This window comes from Polyodon spathula, chromosome 14 (genome assembly GCF_017654505.1).
Source record: "Polyodon spathula isolate WHYD16114869_AA chromosome 14, ASM1765450v1, whole genome shotgun sequence".
In the NCBI taxonomy this organism is placed as follows: Eukaryota; Metazoa; Chordata; class Actinopteri; order Acipenseriformes; family Polyodontidae; genus Polyodon; species Polyodon spathula.
This window is the reverse complement of record NC_054547.1, coordinates 38,449,257-38,462,446: the sequence shown is the minus strand read 5'-3', so window position 1 is coordinate 38,462,446 and position 13,190 is coordinate 38,449,257. Positions and strand designations below refer to the sequence as shown.

Below are 13,190 nucleotides of genomic sequence, written 5' to 3'. Positions count from 1 at the left end.
ATCATGCTGTTATAAAAACTGCATGTATTCCTCAACAGCATCAGACCGCATGTGCCAGGCCTTGTTTTTCCTTCCTTGCTTCCTAGCAGTCATATCTCCGGATACCAATCAAGCTGTCATAAAAGATTATAAAACTGCATTCTGCAGATGCTGTACCTTTTAAAATAGCAATATACTTGAGAACTTTTTTTTTTTAAGTTGTCTAGGATTGGACTGATTCTCACGAAGCGAACTACATATTGTAGACTGGAGAATCTGTATTGATAAGAGATTGTGCAAGCTGGTTCCAGTCCCTGTGTTTACCTATGCTCTCCAGCTCTCTCTTTTTTCAACACACTGGCATTCCTTCAGTAGTTTATTGCTAGGGTGACCAGAAACCCGAAAGGAACTAACACACACACACACACACACACGCACACACACACATACACGCACACGCACACACACATCCTGCTTATTTACTTTGCTATCAATCAGGTTGCTGCTCTCTGAACGGTTTCCAGCGTTGAGTGAGCCAGATGTGTTCAAACAAGCTCCACACAGGCTGCTACTGTAAAGCAGTGCAGCCAGCTTCAACTGTGAGTGCTTATATAGAGATCAGCAGACCCTATAAAAAGCACTCTGAAACCCAGGCACAGGCTCTATGAAACGCAGTTTTAAAAAAATGTTTACCCAGAAACAATGATTTTACTGCTAAAAGGTATGTCCCTTGCCTTGGGATATCACCATGCTAGAATACACCAGTAAAGAAAGTCAATGACCAGCTCCAAGCTGTCAGTACATTTTAAATCCTGTTTCATCCACCTCCTAGCAAAAATAAGAAAGTTAGTGTCAGTTTTATTTGCGGGACGCATATGTCCCTTATACAACTACCTGGTTAAATTCGGTCTCAGTGTATTGATGTTCACACAGATGGAAACCAGGGGAGCTCCGAGTTGGGAGACACTCACCAGTTGTCTCTGCATCTGAAGGACGCACGCTGCCAGAGGTCACCGAGCGCTTCAGCAGACAGGGCCCTAAGCTGGAACACCAGGCTCACGAAGAGATCTGCATGCTAAAAGAGAAATAACAGGAACACACCATACAGAGAGGAGAAACAGAGCAACAGGAACACACCATACACAGAGGAGAAACACAGCAACAGGAACACACCATACACAGAGGAGAAACGCAGCAACAGGAACACACCATAGAGAGAGGAGAAACACAGCAACAAGAACACACCATACACAGAGGAGAAACACAGCAACAGGAACACACCATAGAGAGAGGAGAAACACAGCAACAGGAACACACCATACACAGCAACAAGAACACACCATACACAGAGGAGAAACACAGCAACAGGAACACACCATAGAGAGAGGCTTGGAACAGATCTGTGACGAAAAAAGAAACCCACTTCACAAACTTTGTTGACGATGTGTCACAGTATATGAGCTCATAAAAATATATACCGGTACTCCTCTGATGGGCCTATCCCTTTAGTAAAGCAGGAAGATGGGTAATTGGAAACCGAAAGGTTATCGGTATGCTCTCTTCCTTGGCCTCTTCTGTGAGTTCAAACATGAGACACTGAGAAAGCCTTTAATAATATAACCAATTTGAAGGTGTGAGGTCGCACTATAACAACCCCCTTCTTAGCCTGCATGTGTGCCATTTCTTTCCTGACCTGTCTATCGGAGAAAGGGTGCTATCTATATAAAAAAGGCTCTTTTGATATTGTAGCTACAATTAGCCCAGAACATGCAGAATTGAAATATTTAAACACCACTGAGGTGTCTCTGTGTGTTTATTTCACCCTGAAATTGAAGCTTCAAAGTGTAACACATTACTGTACATCAAGGGTATCAGAACGTGGTAGGACCCTGACATATGGAACTGATTATACTGGGAAAGGTGGAATACAGATTCACAGATGATGCAGTAAATATTTGTGCATGGCCATGGACTTCATTAAAAGCCTTCTAATAACATATTTAGTGCTGTAATTAAAAAGGCACTTTCCCAACTTGGGTGCCAGGAACGACAGTGGCTCCTCTTGATTCCCTCTCCAGCTGTGTTACTGAAACAGTCCTGCTGCCAGTCAGGCTGCGTTACACCGCAGACTTGGCCTCACACTGAAAAGATCAGGTTGTGGTAATATCAACACAAACCAGCTTGGGTCTGGCACCGTGCAAGCTACTTAAGGAAAATCTACACATGAGAAAGGGAAAGGCGCAGAAATATTGCATACCATTCATATGCCTTGCAAACAGATATATAATGTGTAGCATTGCTACCGTTTTATACAGCACCACTACCCCTGTTTAATATACACATATATATATATATATATATATATCTCAATTAAATGCACTGGTGCCCTTTTTGGCACCTCGCTGTACATTATTTCATGTTCTCAATTGTATTTGCATTCATTCATCTGTATTTTTGCTATTTCTTTAGAATAATAAAGTGCTCTCAGTTTATCAATTATTGCCGATTATTACCTGTTTGATACTGGATTGGGAAGCTGGTTGCACCTGTACTATACACAGCTCTGCAGGGTGGACAGTGTTATTATTACCTGTTTGATACTGGATTGGGAAGCTGGTTGCACCTGTACCATACACAGCTCTGCAGGGTGGACAGTGTTATTATTACCTGTTTGATACTGGATTGGGAAGCTGGTTGCACCTGTACTATACACAGCTCTGCAGGGTGGACAGTGTTATTATTACCTGTTTGATACTGGATTGAGAAGCTGGTTGCACCTGTACCATACACAGCTCTGCAGGGTGGACAGTGTTATTATTACCTGTTTGATACTGGATTGGGAAGCTGGTTGCACCTGTACTATACACAGCTCTGCAGGGTGGACAGTTTTATTATTACCTGTTTGATACTGGATTGGGAAGCTGGTTGCACCTGTACTATACACAGCTCTGCAGGGTGGACAGTGTTATTATTACCTGTTTGATACTGGATTGGGAAGCTGGTTGCACCTGTACTATACACAGCTCTGCAGGGTGGACAGTGTTATTATTACCTGTTTGATACTGGATTGGGAAGCTGGTTGCACCTGTACTATACACAGCTCTGCAGGGTGGACAGTGTTATTATTACCTGTTTGATACTGGATTGGGAAGCTGGTTGCACCTGTACTATACACAGCTCTGCAGGGTGGACAGTGTTATTATTACCTGTTTGATACTGGATTGGGAAGCTGGTTGCACCTGTACTATACACAGCTCTGCAGGGTGGACAGTTTTATTATTACCTGTTTGATACTGGATTGGGAAGCTGGTTGCACCTGTACTATACACAGCTCTGCAGGGTGGACAGTGTTATTATTACCTGTTTGATACTGGATTGGGAAGCTGGTTGCACCTGTACTATACACAGCTCTGCAGGGTGGACAGTGTTATTATTACCTGTTTGATACTGGATTGGGAAGCTGGTTGCACCTGTACTATACACAGCTCTGCAGGGTGGACAGTGTTATTATTACCTGTTTGATACTGGATTGGGAAGCTGGTTGCACCTGTACTATACACAGCTCTGCAGGGTGGACAGTGTTATTATTACCTGTTTGATACTGGATTGGGAAGCTGGTTGCACCTGTACTATACACAGCTCTGCAGGGTGGACAGTTTTATTATTACCTGTTTGATACTGGATTGGGAAGCTGGTTGCACCTGTACTATACACAGCTCTGCAGGGTGGACAGTGTTATTATTACCTGTTTGATACTGGATTGGGAAGCTGGTTGCACCTGTACCATACACAGCTCTGCAGGGTGGACAGTTTTATTATTACCTGTTTGATACTGGATTGGGAAGCTGGTTGCACCTGTACTATACACAGCTCTGCAGGGTGGACAGTGTTATTATTACCTGTTTGATACTGGATTGGGAAGCTGGTTGCACCTGTACTATACACAGCTCTGCAGGGTGGACAGTGTTATTATTACCTGTTTGATACTGGATTGGGAAGCTGGTTGCACCTGTACTATACACAGCTCTGCAGGGTGGACAGTGTTATTATTACCTGTTTGATACTGGATTGGGAAGCTGGTTGCACCTGTACTATACACAGCTCTGCAGGGTGGACAGTTTTATTATTACCTGTTTGATACTGGATTGGGAAGCTGGTTGCACCTGTACTATACACAGCTCTGCAGGGTGGACAGTTTTATTATTACCTGTTTGATACTGGATTGAGAAGCTGGTTGCACCTGTACTATACACAGCTCTGCAGGGTGGACAGTGTTATTATTACCTGTTTGATACTGGATTGGGAAGCTGGTTGCACCTGTACTATACACAGCTCTGCAGGGTGGACAGTGTTATTATTACCTGTTTGATACTGGATTGGGAAGCTGGTTGCACCTGTACTATACACAGCTCTGCAGGGTGGACAGTGTTATTATTACCTGTTTGATACTGGATTGGGAAGCTGGTTGCACCTGTACTATACACAGCTCTGCAGGGTGGACAGTGTTATTATTACCTGTTTGATACTGGATTGGGAAGCTGGTTGCACCTGTACTATACACAGCTCTGCAGGGTGGACAGTGTTATTATTACCTGTTTGATACTGGATTGAGAAGCTGGTTGCACCTGTACCATACACAGCTCTGCAGGGTGGACAGTGTTATTATTACCTGTTTGATACTGGATTGGGAAGCTGGTTGCACCTGTACTATACACAGCTCTGCAGGGTGGACAGTGTTATTATTACCTGTTTGATACTGGATTGGGAAGCTGGTTGCACCTGTACTATACACAGCTCTGCAGGGTGGACAGTGTTATTATTACCTGTTTGATACTGGATTGGGAAGCTGGTTGCACCTGTACTATACACAGCTCTGCAGGGTGGACAGTGTTATTATTACCTGTTTGATACTGGATTGGGAAGCTGGTTGCACCTGTACCATACACAGCTCTGCAGGGTGGACAGTGTTATTATTACCTGTTTGATACTGGATTGGGAAGCTGGTTGCACCTGTACTATACACAGCTCTGCAGGGTGGACAGTGTTATTATTACCTGTTTGATACTGGATTGGGAAGCTGGTTGCACCTGTACTATACACAGCTCTGCAGGGTGGACAGTTTTATTATTACCTGTTTGATACTGGATTGGGAAGCTGGTTGCACCTGTACCATACACAGCTCTGCAGGGTGGACAGTTTTATTATTACCTGTTTGATACTGGATTGGGAAGCTGGTTGCACCTGTACTATACACAGCTCTGCAGGGTGGACAGTTTTATTATTACCTGTTTGATACTGGATTGGGAAGCTGGTTGCACCTGTACCATACACAGCTCTGCAGGGTGGACAGTTTTATTATTACCTGTTTGATACTGGATTGGGAAGCTGGTTGCACCTGTACTATACACAGCTCTGCAGGGTGGACAGTGTTATTATTACCTGTTTGATACTGGATTGGGAAGCTGGTTGCACCTGTACTATACACAGCTCTGCAGGGTGGACAGTGTTATTATTACCTGTTTGATACTGGATTGGGAAGCTGGTTGCACCTGTACTATACACAGCTCTGCAGGGTGGACAGTTTTATTATTACCTGTTTGATACTGGATTGGGAAGCTGGTTGCACCTGTACTAAACACAGCTCTGCAGGGTGGACAGTGTTATTATTACCTGTTTGATACTGGATTGGGAAGCTGGTTGCACCTGTACTATACACAGCTCTGCAGGGTGGACAGTGTTATTATTACCTGTTTGATACTGGATTGAGAAGCTGGTTGCACCTGTACTATACACAGCTCTGCAGGGTGGACAGTGTTATTATTACCTGTTTGATACTGGATTGAGAAGCTGGTTGCACCTGTACTATACACAGCTCTGCAGGGTGGACAGTGTTATTATTACCTGTTTGATACTGGATTGGGAAGCTGGTTGCACCTGTACTATACACAGCTCTGCAGGGTGGACAGTTTTATTATTACCTGTTTGATACTGGATTGAGAAGCTGGTTGCACCTGTACTATACACAGCTCTGCAGGGTGGACAGTGTTATTATTACCTGTTTGATACTGGATTGGGAAGCTGGTTGCACCTGTACTATACACAGCTCTGCAGGGTGGACAGTGTTATTATTACCTGTTTGATACTGGATTGGGAAGCTGGTTGCACCTGTACTATACACAGCTCTGCAGGGTGGACAGTGTTATTATTACCTGTTTGATACTGGATTGGGAAGCTGGTTGCACCTGTACTATACACAGCTCTGAAGGGTGGACAGTGGTAAAGCTCACCTCGTAATGCAGGCCCTTTGTCACACAGAGCTTCCTCACAGTCTCGGCAGCCTGCTCTGCTGTAGATGCTCTTGTCCCTGTCTCCCGTCCATCCTCTCTCTCGTACAGCAGACTGCTCGAATAAACCTCCCTGGAGTCATCTGGGAGAGGAGCAAAGACAGTGCAGCTCAGGGGCCCCTCTCAGAAAGCAGAAAGCACTCAGAGATAGCAAGCTGTCTTCTGTCCTCCACAAAACAATAGTTCAAGACTGACTGCTCAAGTAGAAATCAGCTCAGCTAGTCTCAATGATTGTGTTTGTTTTATTTTTTAATAGAGAATGAAACTTTGGTGTCTGCCAACTCTAGCATATTTCTATGAGATACTACTCAGGAACAGAACGTGTGTATTGTGGACTCCTTTTCTTGTACGTGTGTGTTTTACAACAGCATCCAATGTTGCTATACAGTAGTGCTGAAAAGACATGGATTTATACAGTGAGATAAGTTTTAACAAGGCAACTTGCTAACATCTGTCTGTCTTGTGACTCAGTGTTTAAAGATATGGGTAACTGTGTCAGTAAGTCCATTGCTTTTGCAGGAAGCTGAACCCAGTCCTTGCTGGCTGGACAGTGCTTGAGATGGGCTGCCCTGCTGTGCCTGTGGCTTCCCTCTGTATGGGAAAGTGCTTGAGCAGTCCATAGAGTATAAACAGGACCTGTGGGTAAACAAAGAATGGCTGTCCATCAGCCCCCTCTCCTGAGGAGCCGACACGGCCTCTTTGACACTCCAGGAAAGACATATGGCAGCCAGGTGACTGACTCTCCCTTTCCCTCTCACTCTGCACTTTCTCCAGACACTCGAATTGTCTGGTGTTACACTGAGCCAGGCAGCTTACATCTCTGGTTTTAAAACGACACAAAGCATTGGGAAAGACTATGCCAAAACTGTGTTTTTTTATTTTATTTTGAGTGAAAGGACAATCAAACTGTTCACTCTTTTTAGCCCATAAATGACTGCATCATTTATCACATGCCTCCAATTAAAAAGTAATGGTTGCCTGAATGGATAAAGCTTGCAGCTGCCTCCCTGTGGTCCTGGTCCAAGACCTACAGTCTGTAACAGAGACTGAAACAGGCATCTGCAGCAGGAAATAGAAATAGTGTAGTGCTGAATTCAAATGCTAATGACTGCTTAGCAATCTGGGGAGGAGAAACAGGGAGAGAGGGAGAGAGGGACAGAAATTTACCCAACTAAGGTGACATTTGGTCTAGTCAAATGATGTAGAACAGTGGAATAGACCCCAGTTCTCATTATCAGTGACATGCTTCTTCTGTTCCTTGCTCACCTCTGTTTGTTGGTAACCCTTCCTGGACTCGAAGCAGTTTTAATGTAGACAGTGTTTTCGTTTGGGCACCCCCTGCATCCCGGGAAAAGGGAATGAGGAGGTTCACTTCAGTGCAGGAGGCCTCTTCCATCACCCCATCCCTGTAGCTCTGCACACACTGCAGACTGGAGTCCAGGAGCTGCCCCTGAAACAACAATGATGGCAGATGATCCTACAGCGATGTCACTCAGGGAGCTAACGCAAAAGTGACATCATTCTAACACAACTGTGACGTCATCGTACAGGCTAGTGATTGAATTTCAGACTGACACTGCAGTGACAGCATTACTCTGGCTGACACAGCAGTGACATCGTTCAACAAACTAGTCCAACAAGGACAACAGCAGTAACCTCATTCCATAGGCTGATGGGGGCGTTACCTGGGCTGCATGCTAGTGATGATATCATGATTCATTTTCTTTTGAAACTGTATGCTGAACAGACCACTATCACAGGGTTCTGAACTCAAGCGTCCGTCCGTCTACAGCTAATAATGATTGTTAAACCTATGAACACAGTATGTGTGAAAGACTCCAAAAAAGACTAGTGGATGAGCGAATGTTTGGTAGTTCCAAGGGAGTGTGGTTGTATGTGCAGACTCAGGGAGCCTGGGCAGGCTGCAGTCCTGACTCACAGCACTGTCTGGCAGGGGGACGGAGTCCAGCGAGGTGACAGCCAGGCCTCTGTGAGAACAGCGCTTCAGATCCCGAGTCTTCACCAGGGAGGGGCCTTTCCATTCATAGCTCGTCAAGCACCTGCCAGACACGTCAGTCTGCAAGAGAGGGCAAACAAACCGATTACACGCACGACTAATCAAATTACACTCTGTCAAGGAATGTATCCATTTTTAACAGGCCACAGCTGAGGGAAAAACATGTGGTTATTGTTGTTGTTAACCTACCAAAAAGAAAGAACTGACACAGATTTCGGTGTGCATTTGGATACGTTCTAGAATGAACTGACACAGATTTCTGTGTGCATTTGGATACGTTCTAGAATGAACTGATAGATTTCGGTGTGCATTTGGATACGTTCTAGAATGAACTGACACAGATTTTGATGTGCATTTGGACACGTTCTCGAATGAACTGACAAAGATTTCTGTGTGCATTTGGATACGTTCTAGAATGAACTGACACAGATTTCGGTGTGCATTTGGATACGTTCTAGAATGAACTGACACAGATTTTGATGTGCATTTGGACACGTTCTCGAATGAACTGACACAGATTTCGGTGTGCATTTGGATACGTTCTAGAATGAACTGACACAGATTTCGGTGTGCATTTGGATACGTTCTAGAATGAACTGACACAGATTTCGGTGTGCATTTGGATACGTTCTAGAATGAACTGACACAGATTTCGGTGTGCATTTGGATACGTTCTAGAATGAACTGACACAGATTTCGGTGTGCATTTGGATACGTTCTAGAATTGAACTGACACAGATTTCGGTGTGCATTTGGATACGTTCTAGAATGAACTGACACAGATTTCGGTGTGCATTTGGATACGTTCTAGAATGCCTGTATAACAAACTGCGCAACTTAAAACACTACAGAGTGTAGTTTCAGTAAATACACCTTGAGCAGAAATGAATGCTGAATGATGTATAACAAGGTGGAAGCAGCTAAACTATATTGCTGCTAGTCAGTATGTGCCACAATGCAATCCCTTGAATTGAAAACGTGTCCTCCCTTATAAAAGTTCACCATTGTATTTTTGCACTGTATTTGCGCTACCATGCTTTTGCTGTGCTTTATTTCACTTTGCTATGCATTCCCTATGGAAGCTCTTGTAAGGGTTCTCTCACCTCCTCCAGGGTCTCCTCTCTGCTCGCTGCGTGTGAGTTCTGGAACACACTCAGGACCCCTCTCTTTATATTCAGCACCCAGGTGGGCTCATCCACTGAGGGGCAGATCTCAGGAATCTTCCCATCTTGAAAGGAAAACTGCAGTGGGGATTTCTCTAGGGATTCTCTGTGGAAATAACAACGGAATTACACAGGAACTAAAAAAAAAGAAAAATACTGTCTGACGAAGCTAATACTAAACCAGGTGAAGTAAACACCAATTACTTAAACTATTAACATCACAGCCATTGTATGACAGCAGCATACAATTTCATTCAATATGGGCCCTTGTTCTGTTCTTGATAACCCTTTCCATTCTCAGCATGAATTCATGTTAGAGTTTGGTTTAATGCCAGTTTGTAATGTATTATTAATACATGTTTGCAGTACTTTCTAAAGGGTTCATAATAATAATGAATGGCAAAGTAGTTGTTATGTAATTACATAGTAATATAACTTACAGTAAAACTCAAAGCATGGAGAACATACAAACCCAGAAAAGCCTAGCAGAGCTGAATGATGAATGCATGGTGAGCACACACATAGGAAGAAGCCCATTCTGTTCCACAGTGAAAGCACAGCAAACTCAAAGTCATGCTTCTGGTCTGAACAGCAGGAATCAGGTTTGCACGCTCAGCACAGTCAGATTGATTATGTTGTGTTTTTAATATACTGAGCTAAACCTCACCTGGCAGGTCATTCAATTTCAATTTCAAATACTTGAATATTCTTTCCATGGTGTATCATTATTATACACTGTGACTGAGAAAGTGCCTTATTTGATTTCGCTAGCAGTCAAGAGCTAAAATCTGTATAATTCAGTGACTGGGCTGTAAAACAAATTATGCACGGGCCGGTAAGCCAGTTATTGGCAATTTGTATTTGAAGGGAACAGTGAAATGTGAACTGATGGGAGGCATCAATTACTCCAGTAAATTAGCCCGGTCTGCACACCTGGGGCTCCTGGATCACAGCCCTCTCCTGTTTACTCACAGCTTTCTTTGGGTTTTCTGTTTCTGTAACTGCACTGTCAGCTTCCAAGTTGCTTTGACATGCATGTCCCCTAATCCCTATAAAATGCTCCTACTCCAGCGGGTCAGCCAACAAGCCACTTGTCAGCATTAGTATTACCTCAGCCGGTCCTGGCTCGGCTCCTCTTTGTTTGTCGATGTCCTCTTGATCTGTACATTTCTCAGCTGGGGAGGAAACAGGAAACGTTCAGAAAAGCAATAACAAACAACAAAGACCAGCCAGAACAACACATGGTGGAGCTCCTCGACACTGAAACTATGAAGGTTACTAATGAACTGCAGGACAGTGTGGGGAAATGGAAAATGTGATTATATATATACTGTATATTTTAAGACTACTGACAACTAGTACATAATATTTGAGAATTGATTACAACAAAGTAATACTGTACAGTGTGCAGCCAATAGATGTACCATGATGAAAGGAATACATAAATACAAAAAAAGAAAAACAACATTGATTTAAAAATCAACCTTTAAGGCACTAGGTTCAGGTCTAGACAGAAGTCGAGACACAAACCATGTTGTCTGATAAAGTCCTTGGCTGAAGCGTAGGCATAGCTATATCTCTGCCACAGAAAGCATGCCTGCATACCTTTAAAACCATGAGGCACTTGTGAAGAACCTCGATGTCAGCCAGGCTGTCCAGGGCCACTCCACTGCTTGCAGAGCGGCTCTCCAGCAGAAAGGTGCTCGTCTCCGTGCTGTACTTGTAAGTATACCTGGATCCTTTCTGGTAACTCAACTTGTCACTGTCTGTAGATGTAAACATGATTGTTACACATCATGCAAACCACAAAGGCTTTGAAAATAGTTTCTTGAGCTGCAGGCATACGAACCAGTGCACGAGGAGGCACAGGGCAGGTCTTCCAGCCTGGCAAATGAAGTACCTACTGGACAAAAAGAACATTTACAGTCAACGTGAGGGGGAGGTGCTCACTTGCTAGGGTTCCAGGGTGTTCTGTGGTTCCTTCAGCCCTGCTATGGAACCCGTGTTGTGTTTAAGTTCTAAAAGGTACCGTTCTAACATGCTGTACCGAACTGGGTACTGAATAAAGGCTTTCACACAGAACCAAAGAATTAAAGACCTAGTCTAATTCTTGAGGAAGATAGCGTACATGTCTGATAGATCAGTACCTTCCTTATGAGACCACTGACTCAGCACCTTACAAATTTGTATAGAGTTCGCAACCCTTACAGCACATCCCACTACTGTATTAAAACAAGTACAGGTACAACATCATTAAAGGAAAAGAAAAAAAAAACATTGCTTACTTTCCAGAGTGATGACCATAGCATAGAGAAGCAGAAACCCCTGCAGAGCCATGGCAGAATAAAAATCTCAGTAGCAACACAGCAGATCCTTTCATCGGACATGCAGCAGCAGCACTGTGAAAGGAGATTTTCTTTGCCAAGCTGACTTGTCTGTTTCAGCGTTCAGGAGACATGAGGTGGGCTTGCAAAACACCCCCGACCAATCAGAAAGAGGCCCGGGTGACCCCTGGGGGGGTTGGAAACTCCCAGTCTGGGGGCTTTGAGGGCTCAGTCTAACTGTTTCAACCAAATACTGCACTGCATTCACACTGGGAAGACTGCATGACAGTGTGAGCCCCCCAGGCAGAAACTTTTGAAGTGACTTCGACAGAGTGTGCACCCTTCTGACGTAACAAAACATCTCTCTTTCTTTTCTTCTTTCTTCTTTTTTCTTCTTTCTTCACGAAAAAGAAAGAAAGAAAGAAAGAAAGAAAGAAAGATGTGCTGGTGACTCATATTTCTTGAGGAGTCAAGAATGATATAAGGATTGTTAGATACTAACACTGCCTGGAGTCTTAATCCCTGTAAAACTCACTGGGGGTTTACATGTATGATTTATAGAAAGGGGCAAACAAGCTCATGCCTTATAGAGGCTCATGCCTTATAGAGGTTTGATTTTCATAACTTTGTTTGGTTGTCCCTATTTAAATGAATGGAGAGTAGACTGTTGATAATCATAACTGACCTACAGTATAATTCAAACCTGCTTTCATAATGAAACACATGCTAATACTGTAAGTAAGAATCATGCATTTCCAAATTTCAATTCCATAACACAATGGTAAGTCTCTGAAACATTTACAGCCACTTCTGTATTGTTATTCAAAGAGTACTTACCAATCAATCAATGTTTATTTTCTCTAGCGCCTTCCATAGTGGACCACCATCACAAAGTGCTTTACAAGACAGTGAGGAACAATGCATAATACAGTGAAATACAGGGCACAGTACATTCAATACAAAGAAGAAAAAAACAGTGCAAATATATTAAATACAAGGCTAGGATGTGAATTATAAACACTGTGGATGCGTGTGTCATACAGAATCACAAAAATAAGATGGAGTGAAAAAAAAAAACTGAAATAGCAATTTAGACAACAGCTAAAAATTGCATAGGTCAGAACCATCACCAGACTTCAGATGGCAAGTTGGCAAAGGACAAGTCAATACTCCACTAAGCCACTAGAGGGCAATGTCTTTCTTTCTGGGAAAGCTACAGTGGCCCTAAGCTTGTTTCGTTCTGTTCCAGGGTTTTCATAAACCTCTCTTTGCTGACAGGATCGTTTACTTACTCAATCCAGTAAGATGCTTGAACACTGGCACACAGTCGTCGAATTGACTGATTTGTTTGACGCGGTGCAGT

The 13,190-nt window shown here is 43.5% G+C and overlaps 1 protein-coding gene across 5 annotated transcripts in view; it reads right to left on the bottom strand.

The window, feature by feature from the left end:
* The window catches only part of LOC121326918, a 51,420-nt gene extending 39,422 nt beyond the window's left edge, over nucleotides 1-11,998 (bottom strand). For all 5 annotated transcript variants that reach the window (XR_005951510.1, XM_041270570.1, XM_041270569.1 and 2 more), the window contains exons 1-9: nucleotides 11,789-11,998; nucleotides 11,353-11,406; nucleotides 11,109-11,269; nucleotides 10,614-10,678; nucleotides 9,444-9,609; nucleotides 8,263-8,400; nucleotides 7,590-7,773; nucleotides 6,267-6,406; nucleotides 951-1,054 (exon numbers count right to left, since the gene is read on the bottom strand). Coding sequence is in view for 4 of the 5 variants with exons in the window: in XM_041270570.1 (XP_041126504.1) it covers nucleotides 951-1,054; nucleotides 6,267-6,406; nucleotides 7,590-7,773; nucleotides 8,263-8,400; nucleotides 9,444-9,609; nucleotides 10,614-10,678; nucleotides 11,109-11,269; nucleotides 11,353-11,406; nucleotides 11,789-11,840 (1,064 nt within the window). In the remaining variant the exon portion in view is untranslated. The remainder of the gene's footprint in view (nucleotides 1-950; nucleotides 1,055-6,266; nucleotides 6,407-7,589; nucleotides 7,774-8,262; nucleotides 8,401-9,443; nucleotides 9,610-10,613; nucleotides 10,679-11,108; nucleotides 11,270-11,352; nucleotides 11,407-11,788) is intronic.
* Between the last annotated feature and the right edge of the window lie 1,192 nt (nucleotides 11,999-13,190).